Raw genomic sequence first — 27,640 nt, forward strand, 5'->3', positions numbered from 1 at the left:
CCCTTAAATTATGTTGTGGTTTAGAAAAAAAAAAATTAAGGGTTTTGTTAGTCCCCAACTACTAATTACAGGGATCTTTTTAGCGAGAGAAAGAAAGTTACTGACTAGCCAAGGAAGCAGTGGCATAGAGTGGGCACAGTGTTGCCAAATGGATTAAACATTTTTGCTACTTTTTAGTTTTAACAATTATAGGCGTTTTTAGAAGGAAATGGAACTTTCATACTGATCTTTTTAAATTACTTGGAATCTGCTACAGATTATTGTCTTATTCCAAAAATGGCTGTTGAGCCAGAAAAACCTTAGTGAGATTGTGCTTTTCTGATGCTTTAGATAGCTATGCTGGGGAACTATGAGACATAGTAAAATGCTTGTGATTGTAAACAAAAAGGATTTTTTATGTAAAGGTCTAAACAAACCTTAAAGCAATGTAAATATGTTTTAACATCTCTTGTTGCAACAAGGGTGATATACTGGCACCATGGAAGCCAATGAGGCAAGGATTTCACCCAAAGCATTGAAATAATGTTAGCACAAGAATCTGTGTTGATGAAAATTGTGTTCATTTTGTATTTAGAGATCAGCAGAAATAATCCTGGAAACAGACGTTTTATTTTGGATCTTAAGCTTTGTCACTGTATTCTTTTTCTTATTAAACAAAAAGATTGAATTCCCCTTACCCTCCCACTTGCTGTTTTCTTCTAAATCCAGAAAAAAAAAGACTAGATTGACCATTATTTGAGTTCCCTAATAAAGAGAATAATGCCGTAGTGTATCCAGTCTCTGACTGGTGAAAGTTCTGAATACGTGGGTGTCCTGTAGAACCATAGAGGGTAGGGTCTTTCTAGCCAATCCGCCTTTCTTCAAGTCATGCCTATGAAATAGATGGTAATCTAAACTGGTTTCTATTTTTAAATGTGTTTTTCCTTCCTAAAGGTGAAAACTGCTAACATTAGAAGTCCCTTGTATGTTAGGGTTTATCTATATTAAAAAGCTTGCTCCAATGAAATTGAAGTGTTTTTAAAACTTCAGTGAACACTCCTAATGTAGATTCATTTAAACTGGTTTAATTCACACTTCAACTGGTTCAGCTTAGTTTGGTAATGCAAACCAAGTCTTGGTCCCTAGATGCTATTCGAAAAATGTTGCAAATGACATAAGCAAGGGCTCTCACACTTCATGGGCTAGTTGTCACTTCCATTCCTATAGAAAAAGGGGAAATGAGTCTGGGCGACTGGGATTAATGGTGAGAGAACTAACTGCAGATGAGTTCCCTTTTTCTCAGAGAACACAGAATTTACCTCCGTCCTGCAACCTTGTGTGGTTGCTTTATAATAAACCTAACTATTGGGGATTATTTTTTTTTAAATCCTTCTCGCCTCTCATCCTCCATGTACTTAGATTTTAAGGTTTTCGAAACAGGCATCTTCTCTTCTGCACTGGATCCTTTACAGTAAGTTTTTTCCGCAGCTTGGGAGGCAGAACCAGACTTGTGACTGGCAGGAAGGGAGTGGCCCAGCCTCTGACTGCGATGCTGGTTTTATCTTGCTAGCTGCAATTTCGTTTTTCCAGACTCTTCCTGCTGCAGAGCAGAAACTGAAACAAAAACAGGTGTCTGTATTTATACGATTTGACTTACTGTATTTTAAATTTTTGCTGGGCTATGTACGCTCTTTCTTTAAGCTCCTCTTATACTGAGTGAACAGGCTGCACATGGTCTACAGCTTGCATAGCAAACTGAAAGTATGGACAGATGACCACCAGGAGTATGTCTTGTCTTGTTTTTAAACTTGTCTAACTATTAGACATTTTAGTCTTTAAAACGATGAGTACAAGATAAGATCTGCTTCCTGAGTGACTCGAGGTGAAATTGAATCCCGTTACTAGACATTGTGACAAAGGAGCAGACCCTTAAACAACCCAAAATTTTTGAAGTAGAAACAGTTGTCTTCATCTGAATGATTACTCATTAATTTTCCTGAAACATGGAGAAAAACTTCTAGTTGCTATTGAGTTAACCATAACAATTTGAAATCCTAGTTGTTTTTATTAAACTTTTAGTGGTGCTCTCATTGTCCTTTGAAAGTTTGAACTAGTCTCTAACTATGATGAGTGAGATCGTTAGTCTGTCCCTAATGTATCTAGGATGACTTAAGATCATTTACTCAAGTACTGCATTGTAATGAAGAAGCAGAGTAAAAGTTGTGCACTTCCATAACGACTTTCTCACTTTCTGATCCATGAATGCTTAATTGTGCAGCCTCCCAGCTGTATTAACAAAGTTTTTACATATAATATGTTTTTTAAATTTGTAATGTAATTTAAGCCCTTTAGAGGATGGTATAGAGTAGATTACAGGGGTTAGATTTGTCTGGGAACCAGTACTTTACCCTGGTCTTTGCAGATCTAAGCTTTCATTGTGTTGTTAAAAAAAAAAAAAAAAAAAGAGAGAGAGTCAGGCACTTACAATTGTAGCGAGAACCTTCCAAAGTAGACAGTGTAAAGCAGTGAAGTGAAGGCTGCCTGGGAGGAAGACAGCTGAAAAATAGACAGCTGAGAGGTGTCTGTCATCTCAGTGAGGCTTTTCCTGAAGCCTGATCATTCAAATGTCAAAGTTTATAAACTATCACTTCTAATCAAAGCCTGCAAGAAAGAGGGATAGTAGTCCTATAAGAGCTACAAGTCTGCATGTAGCATCTTCTTAGCAATACAAGCAGAGACGAAGCTTGGGACAGTGCCTCCACTTATTTTCAGTCTGACCCCTGTAGATATAAATCTTCTCTGGAGCTAGATGATTATAAAATATTTGTTTGATGGTGTTTCTCCTCCCCACCAACCCTCATGTTGGAAGCTAGAAATCAAATGTTTCATTCTGTAGTTCCTATCATGGCCAACACATACTCATTTTTATTCGAGACTAGGACCAGCTCTAAGTTATCTGCAGTTAGTACTGGTTTAATTTGTAGTAGTAGTATTTACACTTGTAGGAGCACCCAGAGACTCCAGTCGCAGCTGAGGCCTCATTGTCCTAGGTGCAGTACAAGAACATACAAGGACGTGCCTCTTGCCCCACAGCATGTGCGTATGCATGTGCTTTCTATATTTATATATTTTCTTGGCCTAAAATATCTGGAAAGAAGGATTATCGCATGCCTTGGTGAAAATTAAACATGCTCAGGTATACTGTATAGTAGTGATTTCTTTGAGACATTATTTTAAAAACACAGCACTTATTTATTTTCGCTATTCAGTGTTTTCAACTAACTGTAAAATCCATCCAAACATATCTGTGAGACCACAGTGTTTGCCTGAAATTTGAGTTTGTTACAAGTTTTTTCCCAACTTACAAAGTTGGTCTTTATGAATAGTGCTAAAATTAGCGAGCCCTTCCCTGCTGATCTCATAATATTGGAATAGATCCGTAAATACTGGGGGAGGTGGTTAAATTCAGTATGTCTTAACAAAATGTACCTTGTTCAGTAACTGGACATGGTGCATTCAAAAACTGCACCTTTATTTTCTTGTTGGGTTTCCTTTAGATTTTTATCAATTTTCAGGAAATGAAGTAAGGGAAAAGCCAACATAGAGCATAGAAAGGCTTTTGAAAGTAATGATACCATAAGCTGGAACTATATTGGGCTAGTGCTAGTAAATGAATTGCTTGAGATTTACACAGCATACTGTAATACTGTAAATTGACTTACTTCTGTTGTTTTCTTACTGATGATATGGTTTTTTTAATCAGAATGTAATTAGTATCTTTCTTCACCATCCCAATATTTACAAGAACTGCAGCCCAAAGAATTTGCTCATGTCTTAACGCATGAGCCTTTTTTCGTGGAAGTGTAGGAAAAAATGGAATAAAATGTGTTTGCAATTGTATATTAGTAGATCTGACATCAGATTCTTGCTCTATATGAACCAACCATCTTCTGAAACTACAGACTAAGAGCTACCTCAGCATCCACAAATGATTGTCTTAAGAACTTCTGACTTCCTGTACATGGAACTTCAGAGTGACTACTCAGTATTGTGGGATCTGACATCTCAACAGATTAAATGCCAAGAATTTCTAGGCTTTCGCCTAAATTTATTAACTGGGAGTTGAGGATGAAATGGGCCTTCAACTGGTGCTAATGAGGTCTGCTTGGTGTCTGAGAAGCAAGTTCTCAAGAATGCACAAATGAAAGGTGCATCTTAATATTATTATATCTGACCTCTGAATGCACTTTTATCTTGAACTGTATGTAGACAACAATTATTTACTTTGGTCTAAGGTCCAGGATTAGTCTTCTCCTGTACCACATTATGTAGGACTGCTTTGCATTACAGTAGTAGAGCCACTTTCAAAGTGCCAGAATGACTTCACGGTGGGAATGTCTCAGATGTGTTAGGCACCATATAAACGTGTAGGAAGAGATGATCTCTTCTTCAAAGAGTTTAGGTATGTTGTTTAGGTATGCTGGTGTTCTGTCTTCTTGAAGGCTCTTTTCTACAGCAGAGTGCACATAAGCCATGTAGCAATAGCCAAGTAATGCACAAGAAAATTGTTTCCGGTGAGCCTATTTCAAATGGCACCAATAATTCTTAGCTGCTGAGGACTAAGATATCTCATTTGTTGCCAAACTTGACCACTTACATTGGATCACAGAAGATTTAGTTTCTGATTTGCTTTATAGATGACCAGATCCATCTGAAGTGAAAGTTTAGTCTGTGGCTTATTGGTGTACCTGCATCTGGCAGCTACATCCACTTCTTGTTGCTGTTTACAAGTGTCTCCAAGGGCATGTTCAATCTCTCAACTTCTGTGGAAGGGGTTTTTGAGAGTCGTGCACAATATAGCACTCAAAAGGGATTTTTAGTATAGTGTACCGACTGAATGTGTACAAAAACACACTGAATCTAATTTGAATGACAGTAACCATGTCAGAGTTGCAAAAATACTCAACCTTCGTAATTCCTTACAATTCAGTATGTGGTTTTTGACTCAAGTGATATATGTCAATACATTTCATTCAAGTGTGTGCTGAAAAGTATGTGGTCTTTTTATTGTCATGTTACTAATTTTTGGTGCAAAAACCTAGAACTGAAAAGAAGTGGATATTTTAGCTTAATTCTGGTGGTGCTGAAAAAGATTTTAAAAGTATTTTCCTGTTTTAATAAACCACATTTTTTCAACTAATAGCACCGTAGATATAAAATATGAAAAGTTATTATTGTGCTCTAGAAATAGAAATCAAATTAATTGTCTTTGGTAGCCTGAGCATTCTTGGAGGAAATACTGCTGCCTGTTAGTGTCTCTTGCCAAATATAATGAAGAAGAACTTTATAGTTACTGGACTGTTGCATTTGGGAAGGGGTCTGTTCTTTAGGTATTCTGTGTTAATAGTACAATAATTCTTTACAACGTTCAAACCATTTTATGTGCCTAGTCTCTTACCATATTTCTTTATTTATAGGGCACAAAGTTATGGATAATAATGGAATACTTGGGTGGAGGATCAGCCTTAGATCTTGTAAGTATAATTTAGTGCAGCTTGTTGGCTTCTTAAAGTAGCACTTAAACTATTTTTCTTATTAAGCAGAGGAACATCATAATACTTGAAAAGTATTCCCTGTTGGAAAAAGTAATCTGTCATCTCAGTTCCAGTGCGATGTTCTAGTGAAGAAAAATGTGTCTTTAACTAAAGATTATTTAGATGTTGAATGTTTGTGCTCGTCTTTGGGTTCATATCCACTCTCGTTCTTTACGCCAGCAGTCAGGTTTTATATGTATTCCGTTGTGCATTTGTATATCTTCTTCTGAAGTTTGGACTCTGGAGGTAGTTAATGTTGTTTTAGTCCTGCTGTATGGCATTCCTAAAAGTGTGAATATGTGCACTGGTTTGCTAAACAACTTTTCCTACTCAATGAGTTTGCGTTAAGGTTTGTTATTTCACTGCTGAGAAATGGCATAAAGTTTCCTTAACTTACCATATCATTTTTTTTAATTGGTTTTATTAGGAAAAAATTTATCCTTGCTTCCTTTTTTTCAAAGCGGAATATTTATTACACTTAGGTACATAAAATGTTTCTTTTGGAGTGGGTCTTGGGAAAGTTATGTGCACACAGAGTACAGTTAATATTAAATGGTAAAACTGAGTTGGGTTTTCTATTTTCAACAGTTTAAATTTAAACATACAAAGTGCCTTTCTCTTAAGATAGATGTAGCATTCATGAAAGAAGCAGCTTAGGAGGTGCTAGAAGAGCACAACCCTCTGTGTTGTAATGTGTGGTTTCCCAGTAGTGCCGTACCTCAGCTGCAAACTTGAGAAGACCTGCCCTTTCCTGTAAGATAATAGAGCCACAGTGCTTCTGCTTCTTAGGTTCTGGAATTTGAGGACCAGTTCTGTAGTCCAATAGATTTTTTTTTTCATATGTTCATTACAAAGTGTGTGTGTGCTTAACTTTTTTACCAGTTGTCTCTATGACTTTATTTAAACTTGTTTATGGAATTCTGAGGTAATAGCTCAACTAGAACAAAAAACATAGTGAAAGTGTCAATGAACAATTGTCAGGAGCTCTAGAACTAAGCTCTTTATTAACTCAAAAAAACAAAAAGAACCCCAACTTTTTAGCCATTGTGGTGGTTTGAGAAATCTTTCAAAAGAGTGATCCAGTTGTAAATGGATGCATTGTTTGTGCACTTTCCCAACTGGCAAAATCTCCACTTACTCTCTACAACCTTTTCTACAATATGGTGATGTAAAAAAATCTGCAACAAATTAAACATTGGGACAATGAAATTAATGGAATTGATATCAAAATAAATAATGCAAAGAGTATACTATTTGTATTAGCTTTTCATGGTTAAGTGAATTTTAAAAGATAAAACCTCAGTTTCTTTGATGGGGGTGCAGAATTTTTAGTTTATAAGTGCTGCAGAAACCAGGAACTTTTGCAGTTAACTCCAGTTTTCAATGTAGTACATGGCTGGGTGGGGAGAGTCTTGTATACTGTTTACCCTTTTACCATTGAAACATTCCGTAAGTTATATAGCAGTATTACTGTGAGCATTACTAAAACGGCCAGGATCCACTCCTGCAGTAGCTGTGACCCTGTATTTTTAATCCACACATATAGTGAATCTTTTCGTTTTGTGCATTCTGTTAAAGAAACTTTTTATAGCAAAAAAGTTGATGTTTCAAACATACTGTAACTACATGACAAGGCAGGGATTAAGGATAAGATAGAGAGTATTGTTTTAATTGTAATGTTTCCCTCTAAAGCTGCGGGCTGGTCCATTTGATGAATTCCAGATTGCTACTATGCTAAAGGAGATCTTGAAAGGTCTAGACTACCTACACTCGGAGAAGAAAATTCACAGGGATATAAAAGGTGCATAAAACTTTAAATATTAACTTAATTTCTTTGAAAGTAATAGCAGCAGTGTGATAAACTACATTTTACTTCACCTCTTTTCCCTTCCCTTTACCCTCCAGCTGCCAATGTCTTGTTGTCAGAGCAAGGAGATGTTAAACTTGCTGATTTTGGAGTTGCTGGGCAGCTGACGGATACACAAATTAAGAGGAATACCTTTGTAGGCACACCATTTTGGATGGCCCCTGAAGTTATACAGCAGTCAGCTTATGACTCAAAAGTAAGTATTACTATAGAAATAGTTCTCTTATCGCTGCAGCTTCAGAAGAAATTAGCTTGAATTCTCCTTTTTGGCTAGATCAGTCTCGGTAAAGTACACTTGAAGCTACAGAGAGTTTTGAATTGTATGTACGTTACAAATAGTTTATTCATTTTGTATTTTACTATAGAACTGTAATGATCATGTGACTGATTTTTTCATTTTATTTCCACACCATAATGACAAGTAGATGTTTGTGTAAGCCGGGGTGGGCGAACTTTTTGGCCTGAGGGCCACATCTGAGTATGGAAATTGTATGGTGGGCCATGAATGCTCACAAAATTGGAGGTTGGGATATGGGAGGGGGTGTGGGCTCTGGTGTGGGTCCAGAAATGAGGAGTTCAGGGTGCAAGAGAGGGCTGCAGGTTGGGGTGTGTGGGAAGGGTGGGGGCTCCAGCTGGGGGTGTAGGCTCTGAGGCGGGGCTGGGAATGAGGGGTTGGGGGTGCAGGAGGAGGCTCTGGGCTGGGACTGAGGGGTTCAGAAGGTGGGAGGGGGGATCAGGGCTGGAAGCTGGCGCATGGGAGGGAGTCAGGAATGTGGGATCCAGGCAGCGCTTATCTCAAGTAGCTCTGAGAAGCAGTGGCATGTCCCCCTTCTGGCTCCTACGCGGAGGCACGGCCAGGCAGCTTTGCATGCTGCCCCGTGCACAGGCATTGTCCCTGCAGTTTCCAGCCAATGGGAGCTGCAGGGGTGGCACTTGGTTGGGGGCAACGTGTGAAGCCACCTGGCTGCCCCTACGCATAGGAGCCGGAGCAGGGACATGCCTCTGTTTCCGAGAGCCATGCAGAGCCACGGCATATGAGGAGTGGGGCAAGCCCCAGACCCTGCTCCCTAGTGGGAGCTCGAGGGCCAGATTAAAACATCTGAAGGGCTGGATGTGGCCCCCGGGCTGTAGTTGCCCACCCTCGTGTATGCATTGAATTCAAGTTTGTTGTAGCTTGAGTGATAGATGTACGAGGGTATGGAAAATTTGCCAGTGAATAACTTATATAAAATTGTCAGAGAAAGCACATGGAAACTCTGTATACTGCATAAATGAAGACAGCACGGTCCTACCTCTGCAAAAGTGTGAGAGTTCTGTAGGGCTCATGAAAAGCCACCAAGTGAATTGGAAATTGTCATTTTTAGATTAATTTCTTTGGAGCAAATCCCCCCAGGATACTGTCAAGGTGACAGATGTTTGTTTCCATTCCATGCTCTATTATTGCTATTGCAATCAAAAGGGAAACTTTCAAAGATTAAAAAATGACCAGTGGGAACCTGCTTTTCAAAAGGAGCAGAGTGAAAAATGATGACTGAGAATTTACTGCTCGGTTAGCTTCTAAAGTTATTGCAGGAATTTCCAGAGTGCAAGTCTATATCGATGTGTATGATTAGATGACCTCATAGAGCTCTTCTGTCTCTGTTATGTATGGTTCTGTGGTCTATATCGCTGTGCCTGGAAAGTAATATGTAAGCAGAAACCTAAAGTATTTTTTATAAACATTTTTTAATGTAAAGTTTTTTTAAAGGTCTCCTTAGGACAGTGGTTTTCAACCTTTTTTCATTTGCAGAGCCCTAAAAAAATGTGAGTGGAGGTGCAGGACTCCTTTGGAAATCTTAGACATAGTCTGCGAACCCCTAGGGGTCACTGTTCTAGGTAATGACAACCTTTCACAAACCCCTTAGACGTAGTCTGCGGACTCCCAGGGGTCTGCAGGCCATAGGTTGAAAACCACTGCCTTAGGACATATGATGCCAAAGGTTTTAGTATAGTGACTGCATATGAAAAAGAAAGTAACTTCAATCGCAGTAGGGCAGTTGCTCCTAACTACGTTGATATAGTCGTGATCCCACTGCCTTTCATGTAGCTGTTGGCAGTGGGATCATGCTTATTAGCACGGGGGCAGTTTAATTCTCACATGTCGGCAGTTGGTCTGAGGTGTGACAGCAGGTGCTGGAAATGAGCTTGGGTGATAACAGAGCCAAGAGGAGTGGTGAGAATACCCCTACCTCTGCTCACAGTGACAACTGGCAGCTGAGGTGGGGGAGTGCACTCAGCCAGCGGGACCTATTTTGGGTGATGGTGTCCATGGATGGAAGTAGAGAAGTATACTTTGGTATAGCCCATGATGATATAGCTAGTGCCGACCGACCGCTGGTATTGCAATCCCTGCTGTGTTGAGACACAGGCTTTTTTAAAAAAAAAAAAAATACAAAGAGTGAGAAATCTGAAAACCTCTGAAATATTAACATTTATATATGAAGATTCTTCTTATGGATTCTGCTAATTTCCCTGAGATATGAAGATACAAATTCACTTTGAATGGGAGTCTACCAAAAACTCCTAGGAATTATGGATAGTTATACTGAGTACATCTGCATTCTGATGGAAACTCTTTCCAAAGACATTGAGACTTAATAGAAATACATCTGGACAAGAGTGGCAAGGAGGATGGTTTTGGTTTTCTTTGTCTCCTTAACTTCTCCTATTTGACTAACAAGAGGCATAAATATGCAATTGAATTGCATTGAATCGAGAATGTAAGAGAACGGTCGTGGACTACAATTCTTTTCCTAGGAAAATTTCAAGACTTCCATCAGAGGGTTTCATTTTGGTTACCAGACTAATGCTTTGGCTGCTAGATTGAAGTAACCCCTCAAAATGACAGATGATATAATGAAATAAATCTGCTCTCCATAGTAGATTATTTTACAGTTCTCGCTTCTCAAAATTACCGCGGGGCCCCTTGTTGATTATCTGTTGTTGAAATGTCACAAATTAGTTTTACATTCAGATTTGCTATATATATATAATAATATAGCAGCAGAATTAAAGGGAGGCTATAGAGAGACAGAAAATATATGTAACCCTGTTATAGTAAATGGGATGGCTGGAGTTATAACTTCTCTACTGAATGTGTGCAGTTGCACTACTCCTGTGTTTGTCGATTTGCTGTCTGGGATGGGCACACCCTGTACATACACAATGAGCAAAAGCAGCTAAGCCTGTTTAAAAGCTACTCTCCCCCCATGGCATGTTGGTGGTGTCTTCTTTTGTTTGTTTGTTTCAGTCCTCCTTTCCATCTCTCCCATGATTCCATATCCTCTTTATCTCACTCTTAGCACAAGTAATGTATGGCCTTGGCTTTCCACGATAATCTGCCATACATCCTCTTTCTTTAGTTTCTTCAAGTGGATTATTTTAGTGAAAGACACTTTATAGCTTTGCAGGTGACTCTGCTTACACTTCACCAAGAAGATGATTGTTGTGATATGATCTTATAACTTGTAATAAACACTGTAACTCCTCCTCTTTTTTTAAAAGGCTTTGTTACCTTAGAAATAACATGTTGACTTTTTGTATTTGAAACACTAGAACACTTGAGGATTCCCTAATTATCAAGTAATCAGAATATCCCTTTTATATTATACTTGGAGGCTTAATATGTAAAACATGCTAAATATTGTTGATCAGTGCAGGAGCCTGTCATGGGGCAGGACTCACCCCTGCAGTGCCTCCCACTGGTCGTCCAGGGAATTAATGTTTCCAGCCTCTGGAGCGCCCTCTGTACGCCAGTGTCCTGCTTGCCGCTGAGCCTGAGTCCTTCCTGGATCCCGGTGCACCTCTTAGGCCAAGGGTCTGCCCCCTGGCAGTACCCCCACAAATCTGGGTCTCCCCTCCCCGGGGAGCCCCCAACCCCCTATCCCCACCTCTCCTCAGACTATGGCTACTGCCCAGTCTTGATCTAGCCCCCATTCACTGGGGCAGATTGCAGTGTAAATGCCACTCATCGCTGGCAAAGGGGGTTTGGACCTGCTGCCTCCGCCTACCCTTGGGCTGCGCCTCTGCAGCTCCAGTCCCTTCTGGGCCTTTAACAAAGACTGGAGCCTGGAGAGTTTCCAGGCTTTCTTCAAAAGCTAATGTTAAGAATACAAAGTTATCCTTCTTAAAACCAAATAATTTTTAAATGAAAAGTTCTCAGAAATACTATTTTCCTTCAAAAATAGACAGAATGCGTCTAAGTGTCTGTCTCTGGTGCTCGGAGATGTGTCGTTTGCACTGTGGAAGGGAGAATGATGCTGAGTAACTTCTTTCAAAAGCACCTAAATCGACTTAAGATCCTCAGTCAATTAGGATTTTTTGGAAACTTTACCACTTTCAGCATAAATTTCCTGACCCTTGTGTTTTTTATATGCATCACCTTTATGCTGTGTTAACTGTGTAAAATATGTGTACAGTAAACATGTTTAAAATGATGTAGGTAATTATTACGCTGTCAGGAGCTCTGTTTGGCTCTAGTATAGAATTCAAATAACCTGGGGCTTTGGCTTCGGCTTTGCAGTCAGTGAGAACAAAACTCTTTATTTCATTCCCCCAGGCTGATGTTTGGTCTTTGGGAATCACTGCTATTGAACTAGCCAAAGGAGAGCCACCCAACTCCGACATGCATCCGATGAGAGTTCTATTTCTTATTCCAAAAAACAATCCTCCAACTCTATTAGGGGAATTCAGCAAACCTTTTAAAGAATTTATTGATGCGTGTCTGAATAAGGACCCAACATTTGTGAGTATATTTCTCATCTGTGTCTGTCTTAATGCTTGCAAAGATCTTTGTCTGTGAAATATACTATATAGGTGATGGGTGTAACGTGAAAGTCTGTGACTTTGTATGCTTCTCTATTGCAAGAGGGAGTGGAGTACCTTGTCCCTACTTAAACCTTACTCCTCCTCCCCATCTAAAGGTGTCAAGAGTGACTAAAGAGAAGTGATGATGGGCTCCAGAGACAGCTTCCTAAAGCACAGAAAGAAACAGTATCATGCATTATCTCTGGAGAGGAGGAAGCACAGGCCAACCTTGAATGATACCCCAACAAGACTTACACTTAAATATAATATTTAAGTGTATTACAAACCTCACTGAATTGGAGAAGTATCATCAGTCAGCTTTATCTAGGTGTCTGTTATCTAATACAGAAATCACTAATTGATCAATTCTGTAGCTGCTGTATGGGGTGATCATATTCTTAGAGGATTATAAATGTAGGTTGTGTTGGCTTCTTAAAAGCTCCTGTTACTGTATGGATGTTCGATTCTGGACTGGACCAAGGAAGAGATGGTTTTTAAATAGCATTTAAAATCACAGCAACTTTATGTAGGATAAACATAAATATCTTTGTGTTTTTTTATAGCGCCCTACTGCAAAGGAACTCCTGAAACACAAATTCATTCTGAAAAATGCCAAGAAGACTTCTTATCTGACAGAACTTATTGACAGGTTTAAGAGATGGAAGGCGGAAGGGCACAGTAGTGATGAATCGGATTCGGATGGTTCTGATTCGTAAGTGTGTTTTAATATGGCTTTTCTGAACATTACTATTGCAGTAGTGTTTCATTTGTGTTTTGAGTTATCGCTCACTGCTCTTGTTGTGCTATGCTGTAATCATTCTCTTGCTCGTGCATTCGCAGTAGCCTTGCATGGAACTCTGCTCTCCAATTAGAGCTTATAATGTGATGTGCTTGTGTACTAGCCTTCCACTCTCTGTGGACTTAAATTCCAGCTCTGCTTCTGTGACAAGCATGTCTTGTCTTAGGCTTGCCCTAGTGTACACTTTGCCCTTGCTCCTAAGTACCAAACAGTTTGGTACAGGTAGCAGTTTCTGCTCAGGAAAGCCCCCAGCGTTAAATTAATAGCTGTTGTGGGCCAGGATTGCGGTATGTCTGGAAACCTGCCCAGCCCTCACCTGTCCAGTGTCTGTAAGTCTTCCATTTCCTGGACATCAAATCATTGTCTCATGTAACTTTAACCACATTTATTGGGCCACATAAGGTAATGTCCCTTGCCCCAAAGAGCTTGCAGTTTGAGTTGTGGCACAAGAGGGAAAAACGTGTTAGGGAGAGATGAGTTAGAACTATAAGATCTTGTAAAGTTCACTCAATTTATTTAACAATAAAGGTTCAGTAGACATGAATTTTTAAGGCAGATGAAATTAACCATGCAGTTTCATTTGCATGCGCGTTACCTGTGCTAGTAAAGTTTGTGTTTTTGACCACTATCATTGTAGAACATAAGAACATAAAAACGGCCGTACCGGGTCAGACCAAAGGTTCATCTAGCCCAGTATCTGTCTGCCGACAATGGCCAATTCCAGGTGCCCCAGAGGGAGTGAAACTAACAGGCAATGATCAAGTGAGCTCTCTCCTGCCATCCATCTCCATCCTCTGGTGAACAGAGGTTAGGGACACCATTCTTTACCCTTCCTGGCTAATAGCCATTTATGGATTTAGCCACCATGAATCTATCCCGTTCCCTTTTAAGCATTGTTATAGTCCCAGCCTTCACAACCTCCTCAGGTAAGGAGTTCCACAAGTTGACTGTGCGCTGTGTGAAGAAGAACTTCCTTTTATTTGTTTTAAACCTGCTGCCCATTAATTTCATTTGGTGACCCCTAGTTCTTGTATTATGGGAATAAGTAAATAACTTTTCCTTATCCACTTTCTCCACATCACTCATGATTTTATATACCTCTATCATATCCCCCCTTAGTCTCCTCTTTTCCAAGCTGAAGAGGCCTAGCCTCTTTAATCTTTCCTTATATGGGACCCTCTCCAAACCCCTAATCATTTTAGTTGCCTTTTCTGAACCTTTTCTAGTGCTAGAATATCTTTTTTGAGGTGAGGAGACCGCATCTGTACACAGTATTCAAGATGTGGGCGTACCATGGATTTATATAAGGGCAATAATATATTCTCAGTCTTATTCTCTATCCCCTTTTTAATGATTCCTAACATCCTGTTTGCTTTTTTGACTGCCTCTGCGCACTGCGTGGACATCTTCAGAGAACTATCCACGATAACGCCAAGATCTTTTTCCTGACTTGTTGTAGCTAAATGAGCCCCCATCATATTGTATGTATAGTTGGGGTTATTTTTTCCAATGTGCATTACTTTACATTTATCCACCTTAAATTTCATTTGCCATTTTGTTGCCCAATCACTTAGTTTTGTGAGATCTTTTTGAAGTTCTTCACAATCTGCTTTGGTCTTAACTATCTTGAGTAGTTTAGTATCATCTGCAAACTTTGCCATCTCACTGTTTACCCCTTTCTCCAGATCATTTATGAATAAATTGAATAGGATGGGTCCTAGGACTGACCCCTGGGGAACAACACTAGTTACCCCTCTCCATTCTGAGAATTTACCATTAATTCCTACCCTTTGTTCCCTGTCTTTTAACCAGTTCTCAATCCATGAAAAGGACCTTCCCTTTTATCCCATGACAGCTTAATTTACGTAAGAGCCTTTGGTGAGGGATCTTGTCAAAGGCTTTCTGGAAATCTAAGTACACTATGTCCACTGGATCCCCCTTGTCCACATGTTTGTTGACCCCTTCAAAGAATTCTAATAGATTAGTAAGACACAATTTCCCTTTACAGAAACCATGTTGACTATTGCTCAACAGTTTGTTTTTCTATGTATCTGACAATTTTATTCTTAACTATTGTTTCGACTAATTTGCCCGGTACTGATGTTAGACTTACCTGTCTGTTATTGCCAGGATCACCTCTAGAGCCCTTTTTAAATATTGGCGTTACATTAGCTAACTTCCAGTCATTGGGTACCGAAGCCGATTTAAAGGACAGGTTACAAACCTTAGTTAATAGTTCCGCATCTTCACATTTGAGTTCTTTCAGAACTCTTGGGTGAATGCCATCCGGTCCCGGTGACTTGTTAATGTGGAGTTTATCAATTAATTCCATAACCTCCTCTAGTGACACTTCAACCTGTGACAGTTCCTCAGATTTGTCACCTACAAAAGCCGACTCAGGTTTGGGAATCTCCCTAACATCCTCAGCCGTGAAGACTGAAGCAAAGAATCCATTTAGTTTCTCCGCAATGACTTTATCGTCTTTAAGCGCTCCTTTTGTATTTTGATTGTCAAGGGGCCCCACTGATTGTTTAGCAGGCTTCCTGCTTCTGATGTACGTAAAAAACATTTTGTTATTACCTTTGGAGTTTTTGGCTAGCCGTTCTTCAAACTCCTCTTTGGCTTTTCTTATTACACTCTTGCACTTAAGCTGGCAGTGTTTGTGGTCCTTTCTATTTGCCTCACTAGGATTTGACTTCCACTTTTTAAAGGAAGTCTTTTTATCTCTCACTGCTTCTTTTACATGGTTGTTAAGCCACGGTGGCTCTTTTTTAGTCCTTTTACTGTGTTTCTTAATTTGGGGTATACATTGAAGTTGGGCCTCTATTAAGGTGTCTTTAAAGAGGGCCCATGCAACTTGCAGGGATTTCACTTTAGTCACTGTACCTTTTAACTTTTGTTTAACTAACCCCCTCATTTTTGTATAGTTCCCTCTTTAGAATGTATCCTTGTGATTTTCTTTAGGGAGTCCAGCAACAAGGAGAACAATTCTCATCCTGAATGGAGTTTTACTACAGTTCGAAAGAAGCCAGATGCAAAGAAACTGCAGAATGGAACAGTATGTACAATCCAAAGAACTTTTTATACTTAGTGCTGATTGGAAGCTGTTGTAAGGAATGTGATATTTAGTAACTCGTAGCCAGTTAAACTCAAAATAGTTTGTTGACTTTTGGCTTCAATTCTTATTTTTTTATTTTTCATAAAATAGCAAAAAAAATCTACCATTAAACCACAAAAACTAATTAATGGTGAAGTCCAGTGTCCATGGCAGCTTAGTGATAGTGCATTCATGGCACAATGTCTGTCTGTAGATATCTTAAGTTTAAAGAATTACATAGAATTAATCTGACAGAGATATGAACCATAATATAAGGTGGTATTGCTTCAGAAATATCATCAAGCGTTTATTTCCAAACTGCACTAGATTTGTTGAGGTAAAGTATATGTCTTTGTGATGTGTTGCAAAGGCAAAGGTTCTGTTAAATATCAAGTCTTTTAAAATGATGATGCAAGCATAAATATGATTGCGTTTATATATACATGTGTAATATATATTATATTACATATATATGTTTGCTAACCTTTAGGATCAAGACCTTGTGAAAACTCTGAGTTGTTTAACTATGATAATCACACCTGTGTTTGCTGAGGTAAGTCGTTAATTCAAAGATCTCTCTGAAATTTCCACAAGCATTTTATAAATCTTTAAGATGTTTAATCTGTGTTGGTTTTTCAGCTTAAACAGCAGGACATAAATAATGCTAGCAGGAAGAAAGCAATTGAAGAACTTGAGAAGAGCATCACTGTGGCAGAATCTACATGTCCAGGGATCACAGATAAGATGGTGAAGAAACTTATGGAGAAATTTCAGAAGTAAGTTGTTTTTTGTAGGGTACGAGGGTGTGTGTGTGGGTTAAAAATATGTATATTGTACATAAACCATGTTAAAAATGCTCTCAGATGAGGAAATGCCAGTGTTACAGTTACCCAGGCAGTCTTAATTCTGCCTCATTATGCATCCATCCTGTGAGCTGTGGAAATAATCTTATGCCATCATGTCGTTCGACTTTAACATATGCATGTGGGTAAGAGGTACCTGACTTGGTTTTCCTTCCACCTCCCCAAGTCCTCTGCCCCAGGAGCTGGAGAAACTTCTTCCCCTGTGGTGCCCCCGAGGGAGGATTTGGCCATTGATGTTGTTTGCTGCATGTGGAGGCTAGTTGGGGAGACCCCAGCCAGTTTGGTTCACTCCCCTAAGCACCCTGTTGTAGCTGGTTGCAATACAGAGGCAATAGTGTCTATCTTTGGAATATTTGTGATCAGTTGTTATTTGGTCAAGCTACATAAAATCTTCCAGGAGGATGCAAGTGATAGACAAGAACTCATGATTTTCAACAGTTTTTATCAGAGGAGTAGCTATGTTAGTCTGGAACTGTAAAAGCAGAAAAGAGTCCTGTGGCACTTTATAGACTAACAGACGTTTTGGAGCATGAGCTCTCGTGGGTGAGTACCCACTTCGTCGGATGCACCCACGAAAGCTCATTCTCCAATATGTCCGTTAGTCTATAAGGTGCCACAGGACTCTTTGCTGCTTTTAACAGTTTTTATGTTAGCAAAACATGTACAGAATTTCAAGAAAAGACACGTCTGTAGCCTGAGGGCTTTGTGAAGGTGCTATGTCCCCATTGATTTTTTTGTAACCCAATACAGTATAAGACAGTAGCATCTGTATGTTGAAACATTATTGCTATTTTAACAGTCTGAGAGTAATCCAAACACATTTATGGTCACTTACAGCACATTGTTTAAGGTGGAATCATAGAAGTTGGGTCAAGTGTGTTTTCTTATCCAGTTTCATATCATTTGTTAGACATACTGCATTATATGTAATCCCTAGACTGCAGTAAAAATGTACTGTTTATTCCCTTTATCTGCCATCTTTACATGCTGAGCACCTCTCTATGCAAGCAATCTCATTGAGATCAATGGAGAGAGTCTTCTCAGCATGAGCAACAGTGGCAGAATAAAGGGAGAATCTATCTGAGAACTTCAGTTCTTTCTAGAAAACATTTTAGCTATTGTAGTTACAAGTAGTGTTACTTGTAACTGCTGTACATGAAAAAATAATGGTAAAAACAATTATTCTTTATTTGCCCTGCAGTTTTAATGTAGACAGTTCCTGTAGTTCCTTGTTGAAGAGACATTTATAAACCTAAACAGGGGAGCAGATAAACCCTTGACTAATTTAAAAAAAAAAAATAATTCATTGCATGTTATTTCAAGGGTCTTCTGTCAGAAACATTGCCCCTTGGTTTTTTTTCATATCTGTGTAAGCAGTCCAGTTAAGAGCTAACATATGTGAGATAAGATTAATGCACTTACTTGTTCAGAAGATTTATACACTGAAGTGTGGTTTATTCATGAGCTGTGTACCAAGTTGGAATAAAGTATTTTTATCTACAGGTTTTCTGTTAATGACTCATCCTAAGAAACTTCTCATAAATGACTGCTATGGACCCAGTGAAACCCACCAAAACTACTTCAAGCTTGGCAGTGCTTAGCTCATGAGCTCCTTGTGCCTTTTGGATCTTTGCAACGTATTGATGATGAGGACGATGATGATGATCAAGGATTTGGAAGAACGTACTTAACTCTTTTGTGATGGTGTACATGGTTTTATATTTTCAGGAAATTATTTTGTAAAGAACAACTTTTAATATTGTAGTTTCATCTGTTTAATCAGATAAATGTTGAGGTGCAGTTTTGCTTTTAGATGTGGCCATTACTTTAGTTAATAGGAAGTGCAAGTACGGTATGTTTTGATGCTCTTTTGTTACTGTACATTGATGGGAACGTGCAGGTCTTTTGTTTTCTTAAGTTAACTTTTGTAAATCACTAACAAGCTTCAGAAATAGCTTTTTTTCACAAACATATTCAAAACATGTAACCTAGTGGGTAGGGTGTTGCTGTAGCATCTGCTTCGATCACCATAGTTTTATCATACCCTGAAACTAAACCTGCAACAATATCTATTATACTTCTAAATTGGTACAGTATTTTAGGCAGCTCTATGATTATACACATTTGAGAGCAATATGTCCGTAGTTTGCAGGTGATATGTAGCAGCAGGTATATCCTGATGTACAGTAGATGTATTACCCTTTAGAACAGATTTAGAAGTAGTAATTAAATCTTATTCATCATGGTAGGAAATTTAAAGCAATACAGATGTGGGGTGGGGGGAGGGCCTTTGGCAATAATGGACAGAAATTGAAGTCCAATTTAATTTAAATTTATTTCTTTTGAGTATAAAAACAGCGCATTGTATGCTTGGGTGGGAGGTAGCCAGAGAGAAGTCAGGTGTCATGTGATAAATACCTCACAAGCAGGTATCATATAACACCAGCGTTTTGTGTGGTGGTGGTGGTGTTTTCCTGTAAAATATTTATACACTTCTGTTCTTAAAGTACATTAAATGCAGTACGGCAACATCACTTGTTTATAATTTTCTGAAAGTGTATTTTAAATATGTATTTACCAGTTAATATGCAAATAATTGAGTTATAGATATTCTTTCACACAAAGGTAGTACTGTGCAGTACAGAATGATTTTTTTTCATAAAGTAGGTAAGACTATAAAATTGCTTTCAGTTATATATTTATGGTACTGCTAGATGGGTAATATCCTTTTTTCTTTTCAACCCAGTATGTATATTATGCTGAAGTTTTGAACTGGGATTGTATTTCAGTACTTAGCTGTGGAACTGTTGGTGTAAATTTATTTTTGATAAAGGCTGGATGTGTTTATTTTATGGTTCCTGCACATTTTGTTTTTGCACAAAAATCATTTTAAAGAAATCTGAAATATATCTGCCAAATATCGAAAAAGTAACGGTGTGCAAACAAATACTGCATTTTTAGTCAAAAGTTGCCATGACATCGTTTTTATATAAAGGACACTCGTGAGAGATGGTGGTTAGACATGCCAAGGACAATTATTTTCAATGGTGCCTACACTGTAAAAATTACTTTTAACTCCTTGTTTTAATTTTAAAGAAATGTTTCTGTTTAAAACTTTCATCTGCTATATAACTGAAACTCAATTAGAATTTATATCTGAGAAAAAAGTCTGGAAATAGTTTTGAAAACAATAATGTTATGGATTAAATAAATATTTTTATAAGTGTAAAAGCAGCAAAAGTTGTATATACAGTTGATCTGAGGCTTTACAAAATAACTGCATCACAGATACAAATTGTAGTGCTCCTCTAGCTTATGTAGTTGTTAGTCCTGTAAATCTGTTTATAGATGTAGCTTATTTCAATGTTTTGGGGTTTAAAATGGTTTAAAAATAAATATTTAAGTTCTGTAAACTTTCATGACCCTGCTTTGTTGTGCATTTTATTTTGGATTTAGTTAAATGTGCAAAATATTGTTTTACGGTTTCCAAGTTTTAAATGTTTCTATTTAAACAAAAGTGCTCCTTGCAAAGAGTTGCATGTTAAGTTAGAAAATGGTGTTTTTCCCGTGCTGTCCTTGTCCAGAGAACGCCTGTTGGAATTTAGACAGCGTGGAATGCTAGGCCTGTGGAGCAACTCGAATATTCAGTTTGATCTCATTCTTAAAGCATAATCTCTCAATGCGTGTGCATGCAGACCTCTATATGGTACCATTGACAGAGTTGTAGACATTTCAGAACGTCCAAATTTCACTGTGAACTCATATTGTAGATTCAAGGCACAGAAAGCCTGGTGCCACAGTGAACTTTGGTTTGGTATTTGTCTTATCACCAAAAATCTCACTAAACTACTACATATTCATTTCTCAGAATTCAAAACCTCATATTTTTAATTCCATTGTCACTTTCCCTCCAGATGTTCTTTTATTTGGGCTGTGGGGAGTGCTACTGAGAGGCGATCCTTTCTGAATTTAGTACCTGAAGGCTACATCCTCATCCTGATGCCCGGGGCTTTATTCTACGTAACTCTAAATGGAGCCTGTTCTGAGTGGCTAGAGCAGTGGGCTCAGTGTCAGGGAAGTAGAAATTCTGTTCTTGGCGCTGCCTGCTCCATGCTTGCTGTGACCTCAGCCAAATCACTGAACTATTGTGTGCCTCTTTCCTTGTCAAATGGGTCTAACACTTACTAACTCAGGGTTGTTGTGGAGCTGAATTCATTGATAGCTGTGAAGAGTCTTGGTCTTCTGTCGTGCTGTCCATTGGAGGAACTGCAAGTATTGTATTGCAAATGGGATTTGTTCTGCTGAAGTCCTGCGCATCCTGAGGAGAATAAATTGTACTTTTAATATAGAGGGTTCATTAGGGAATCATCCTCTGGCTTGTGTATTTTCCACCTTGCATAAAGGAGAATTGACATTTCAATCACTTACAGAAATAGAATTGCATTTAAAAAAAAAAATGGATCCCATTAGTCATGCTTGGATACCAGAGTCCTTTGTCAGTGTAATCATCCCTAAAACCCCTTAATTCGGCTCCTCTCAGATTCCACCAAGTTTTTGTAAAGTGTGCAGCTAGTAATTGTGTAAAATCTGCTCCTACAGCCGACTGTTTAATGAATAGAAAACAGAGATTCCCTTAAATGTTTAAAATTATATCTTGCACCTTTGTTGGCCATTATGTGGTCTGTAAACCTGGGGGCTATGCTGTTAATCTTAAAAATTAGACTAAAAATGCTGCCTGCCTTTCAGATATGTCACCAATCAAACTCCATTTTCTCTCTGCGAGATAGTACGTCTCTACCTATTACATGTTGTTCTCTTGCCCTCAGTAGCACCAGATTATTTTCTTAATCATGTTTTGCTTAGTCCTGCCTTGAGTGTAGGGGACTGGACTGGAAGACCTCTCGGGGTCCTGTCCAGTCCTACAGTTCTGTTGATGATGTGCTCAGCTTAGTATGTCCGTTCTCTACTTCATTTAATCTAGTTACATTTAGAAGAGCTGTAGAAGTCACCAGCCTTGAGGAGTCCTCTGTTTGTCATGGATGGGTGGGGCAAGTCATTGGCAGGGCAGAGCATCAACCAAAAGCATGACAAATACTGGCCAGTAAGCATGGCGGGTGTGGGGAACAACCACGCCAACATTCTCTCTGGTCTGTCAAGGATAGTGACACGATCACTCCATTTCCTGGGATAATCAGGATGTTCCTGTCTGAAGCGAACGCTGCTCTTGAACACCCGCATTAATAACGCCAGCTATCGGTAATAAATTGAGTACGTGAGTGACGTACTGAGGTTGGTGCATCCCTTCGGTTTGCCTGGAGTTTCCAGAATCTCCTTTTGGTTGGCAAGGATATGACAGCCCCAACGGTTGCAGGTAGCAGGAAGTTTTTTCTAGTTCCACTTTCAGTCATTCCATGGTGTAATGCCCATGAGCGAGGGTTTACACACCCCCATATGTAATGAGTGGAGGGAAAGGTAATTTAGGCAGAGGCCCAGGTACAATTAAAAAAACTAACTTGATTTGGCAGCAGTATCCCTGTTTTTTCTCTTGTTTGCTGGGAGCGATTTGTTTCCAGTTGGAACCTTCTGCTTGTTCCTGTGCAGAGCACGAGTCACAACGTGAACTCCAGACCCCAGTGCAACAAAGGGAAAATCTGAAATTAGACCCTTAAAATTTCCTGATGTCAGTGCAATTAATCTAGACATCCCTCTCCTTTCCCTCATTTTTCAGGATTGTCTTGTCTTTCTCCTGTCAGTTGTTGCTGTCAGCCCCTATTCCCCTCCTTGGAGGTGGATGAGGTATGGTTGCAGTATGCACACTTGGCCCAGGTCTTCTGTCTAAACTGTTCTATGGATGAAACTGATCTAGGGCGGCCCTTCTGTTCCTTCCTCTGAACCTCTGCCAATATTTCCCACACACCTGGGCTAGAAGAGATTTCAGGTTTGCCTACCCATGTTCAGATGCCTCCAGTTGGGCCCTTAAGACACCACTTCTCTGAGATCAGTTGGTATGTTGCTGCTGTTTGTTTCTTTAAAATGCTTCACCCTCCGAGCCCATGTGGCTGGAACCTTTTCCGTTATACACACAAGTGCAGGCTTGTGCATTCTGCAGAGTGGAGCTTGTCAGAATTCTGTGTGACCACACATTCTATTTTAAAATAGAAGAAGGATATGTGGATAAGGCCTGTGTCAGCGAGGGGAGGAAGTTCGTACAGTGCAATGTGTATGTTGTTACTCTGTCGAGTTACATAATCTATCCTGTGCTGAAACTGGATGCAAAGACAAGTGCCTAGATCCTCATCCCCACCTTAGAGCATCAGGTATCAGAGGGTAGCCGTGTTAGTCTGGATCTGTAAAAGCAGCAAAGAATCCTGTGGCACCTTATAGACTAACAGACGTTTTGGAGCATGAGCTTTCGTGGGTGAATACCCACTTCCTCAGATGCATGTAATGGAAATATCCAGGGGCAGGTATATATATGTGAGCTAGCAAGCAAGCTAGAGATAACGAGGTCAGTTCAATCAGGGAGGATGAGGCCCTGTTCTAGCAGTTGAGGTGTGAAAACCAAGAGCTCTGTGCCTTTATACTTACACACAACTATTTCAAATTTGATGACAATATATATCTCCAGATCAGTGGCACTGCTATGGGCACCCGCATGGCCCCACAATATGCCAATATCTTCATGGCCGACCTGGAACAACGCTTCCTCAGCTCTCGTCCACTCACACCCCTTCTCTATCTACGCTACATTGATGACATCTTCATCATCTGGACCCATGGGAAGGAGACTCTGGAAAAATTCCACCATGATTTCAACAGCTTCCACCCCACCATCAACCTCAGCCTGGACCAATCTACACGGGAGGTCCACTTTCTTGACACCACGGTGCAAATAAGTGATGGTCACATTAACACCACCCTATATCGAAAACCCACCGACCGCTATGCCTACCTTCATGCCTCCAGCTTCCATCCCGGGCACATCACACGATCCATTGTCTACAGCCAAGCACTGAGGTACAACCGCATCTGCTCTGACCCCTCAGACAGAGACCAACACCTACAAAACCTCCACCAAGCATTCTCAAAACTACAATACCCGCACGAGGAAATAAGGAAACAGATCAACAGAGCCAGACGTGTACCCAGAAGCCTCCTACTGCAAGACAAACCCAAGAGAGAAACCAACAGGACTCCACTGGCCATCACATACAGCCCCCAGCTAAAACCCCTCCAACGCATCATCAAGGATCTACAACCCATCCTGGACAATGATCCCACACTTTCACAGGCCTTGGGTGGCAGGCCAATCCTTGCCCACAGACAACCTGCCAACCTGAAACATATTCTCACCAGTAACTGCACACCACACCATAATAACTCTAGCTCAGGAACCAATCCATGCAACAAACCTCGATGCCAACTCTGCCCACATATCTACACCAGCAACACCATCACAGGACCTAACCAGATCAGCCACACCATCACTGGTTCATTCACCTGCACATCCACCAATGTAATATACGCCATCATATGCCAGCAATGCCCCTCTGCTATGTACATCGGCCAAACTGGACAGTCTCTACGGAAAAGGATAAATGGACACAAATCAGACATTAGGAATGGCAATATACAAAAACCTGTAGGAGAGCACTTCAACCTCCCTGGCCACACTATAGCAGACCTTAAGGTGGCCATCCTGCAGCAAAAAAACTTCAGGACCAGACTTCAAAGAGAAACTGCTGAGCTTCAGTTCATCTGCAAATTTGACACCATCAGCTCAGGATTGAACAAAGACTGTGAATGGCTTGCCAATTACAGAACCAGTTTCTCCTCTCTTGGTTTTCACACCTCAACTGCTAGAACAGGGCCTCATCCTCCCTGATTGAACTGACCTCGTTATCTCTAGCTTGCTTGCTAGCTCACATATATATACCTGCCCCTGGATATTTCCATTACATGCATCTGAGGAAGTGGGTATTCACCCACGAAAGCTCATGCTCCAAAACGTCTGTTAGTCTATAAGGTGCCACAGGATTCTTTGCTGCTTTTAGAGCATCAGGTAGTGCTTCTCTCATGCAAGAATGGTGCATTATGGGATGACAGGTGTGTGGAGTCATGCTATGCTCAGGTGATCCTGGGCAGGCTTACCAGCTCTAGAGGCTTGTTACTGCCAACACGAGTCGGAGCAGCCCTGCATCTGATCTACGTTTGTGTTCGTGAGGTTAGGTTCTGGGGGAAAGTGGCAAGTGTCACCTATGCACCTGAGAACTTGGCCCTGTAGTACGACGAGAGCCTGAGACCCAAGCCCTTGCATCAGAGGCCTGGTATGAGGCAGGACCTGCTCACAGAATCTGGCAAGAACAGGGCTAATATTGCAGAAATACACATTCCTAAGAAGTGCTAGTCACAGACCGCTCATGCAAACACATCCTGATATCAAGTGGTACCAGAACATCCCACTATCAAGGATGGTACGAAAACATTCCCCAAGGATAACAGGAACATGCTGACTCCCCCTAAAAGATAAGGTCAGGATAACTACGTAATAAAAATGTTTTACTTAAACCAACATGTACAAGGTGATAACTAGCCACACCAGGGCCGTGACTAACTATGTCAAAGGCAGGCTGTAACTTGTTTGTAGTGGGGTATAAAGACGCATCTTGGAGGGAGTATCTTTGCCCAGCGGAGGAGGGAAATGGAAAGTCTCACCATTCACTGAGCTCTGTCCACTGTCATGGGCATACGTGTCTTAGTATCCTTGTAGCATCTACCAGGTGCTATTACCGTGCTTTGTCAACAACCGGGCCTAGCACCTTCGCACCTTAACCGATCTTGTGGTCATTGGGCAGTTTGCTCAAGGTCTGCTCTGCTGGCTGTTTGTGCACAGCTGGGGCAGCCACAGGGAAAACACACACAGCAAAACCTCTATCAACAGGCCCTAGAACTGGAAAAGCTGTTATCCAGCCCCTGCCACTTCCAGCATAGGTATCAGCCTTTAACCCACCTCACAGCACCCTGCACTGGGTGAATCCTGGCCAGGTGCGATTGTGGGGGGTGGGCTCTGAGCCTGTTGCAATAAAGGGGGGTTGCTGGAGCCTGTTGGGTTTTATCTCTATTAGCAGCCCCCTACCGGATGAAGGGCTACATGCTGGCGCAAGGCATGTTACAATCAGACTTGGCATACATGCAGCACACTACTACTGTTAATGGCACAGTGCCTGCCAGTGCTGGGCTGAAGAGGAGCCTCCCCTCTGCAGCCTCCCCAGTGCAGTTTATAAAACCATTCACACGGGGTCACCGCTTAGGAGCAGGCGACTTCTAACCTCGCTGCCTGGAGCACTCCTGCCGTGAGATGCTAATCCACGTTTGGCCCTGCACTAACGTCGGTGCTGTACCTGATGCTGCCATGACAGCCAAGAAAGAACCTGGAATTCCCCAGGGATCTGTGAGAAACTGTCTGTTTTGAAGGAAGCTCAGCTGCTCGAACTGGTCTCCCAGTGAAAGGGGCTTTGAGACAGGGGAGCAGTGCCTTGCCCCTCCCACACACATACTTGTGCAACCCAGGAACTAGGCTCAAACCAAACCCCCACCTTAAAACACCAGGAAATGCAGTTAGGAGACAGGCTTCCCTCCACCACCTTTAACTCTGCTGCTTGGCAATGGTAGTAGCTCAGTGGTTTGAGCATTGGCCTGCTAAACCCAGGGTTGTGAGTTCAATCCTTGAGGAGGGCCACTTAGGGATCTGGGGCAAAAACCTGTCTGGGGATTAGTCCTGCTTTGAGCAGGGGGTTGGCCTAGATGACATTCTGAGGTCCCTTCGATTCCCATCCCTAGCAAAGCTGCTGCTTGCTATGGGCCCAGCCCAACTCTACATCATGGCCCCTATTCATTTGCTTTCGGCCCTTCCCTGGGCTCTGGGTGGGAGCCACACAGGACTTGCAGCTGGTTGCCAGACATCAGGCGGGCTCGGCAGCAGGCTCACAGTTCTGCCTCACGGGCAGCACAGGTCCCATGGTGGTGTTAGGAATAACAGGGAGGAGAACGGTAGGTTGTCTCTTTCACCCTACCACAGCAGCACAGGGGGCCAGTGTGGGTCAGGCCAAAGGTCTAGCTAGCCCATTATCCCGCCTCTGGACAGGGGCCAGTGCCAGATGCTTCAAAGGCAATTAACAGAGCAACTAGTGAGTGATCCAGGCCTAGCTTCTGGCAGTGAAAGGTTAAGGGACACCCAGACCTTGGGGTTCCATCCTTGGGTAATAGCCATTGATAGCCCCATCCTTCAGGAACTTTGTAATTCTTTTTTAAACCCATTTACAGTTTTTGCCTTCATAACATCCTGTGGCAAAAAGTGCCACAGGCTGACTGCGTTGTGTGACGAAACACTTCCTTTTTTGTTGTTTTAAACCATCTGCCTAGCAGTGTCATCAGGTGACGTGACGCCCCCCACCCCAGGTTCCTGTTACGTGAAGCGGTAAATAACGCTTCCTCATCCACACCATTCCACCATGTCCTAGAGCGCTATCGTTCCCCTTAAGCAGAACAGTCCCAGCCATTTTAATCTCGCCTCAGAAGCAAGCTGTTCCATACCCC

The 27,640-nt window shown here is 40.9% G+C and overlaps 1 protein-coding gene across 1 annotated transcript in view; it reads left to right on the forward strand.

The window, feature by feature from the left end:
- The window catches only part of STK26 (serine/threonine kinase 26), a 57,597-nt gene extending 37,131 nt beyond the window's left edge, over nucleotides 1-20,466 (forward strand). Inside the window, exons 3-11 of the mRNA XM_050964978.1 lie at nucleotides 5,457-5,513; nucleotides 7,266-7,374; nucleotides 7,479-7,636; nucleotides 12,038-12,223; nucleotides 12,849-12,997; nucleotides 16,049-16,142; nucleotides 16,672-16,734; nucleotides 16,821-16,957; nucleotides 18,548-20,466. Coding sequence (XP_050820935.1) covers nucleotides 5,457-5,513; nucleotides 7,266-7,374; nucleotides 7,479-7,636; nucleotides 12,038-12,223; nucleotides 12,849-12,997; nucleotides 16,049-16,142; nucleotides 16,672-16,734; nucleotides 16,821-16,957; nucleotides 18,548-18,572 — 978 coding nt within the window. The 3' untranslated portion in view covers nucleotides 18,573-20,466. The remainder of the gene's footprint in view (nucleotides 1-5,456; nucleotides 5,514-7,265; nucleotides 7,375-7,478; nucleotides 7,637-12,037; nucleotides 12,224-12,848; nucleotides 12,998-16,048; nucleotides 16,143-16,671; nucleotides 16,735-16,820; nucleotides 16,958-18,547) is intronic.
- The last annotated feature ends 7,174 nt before the right edge of the window (nucleotides 20,467-27,640 follow it).

The sequence above is a fragment of the Gopherus flavomarginatus genome, chromosome 8, assembly GCF_025201925.1.
Source record: "Gopherus flavomarginatus isolate rGopFla2 chromosome 8, rGopFla2.mat.asm, whole genome shotgun sequence".
Lineage (NCBI taxonomy): Eukaryota > Metazoa > Chordata > Testudines > Testudinidae > Gopherus > Gopherus flavomarginatus.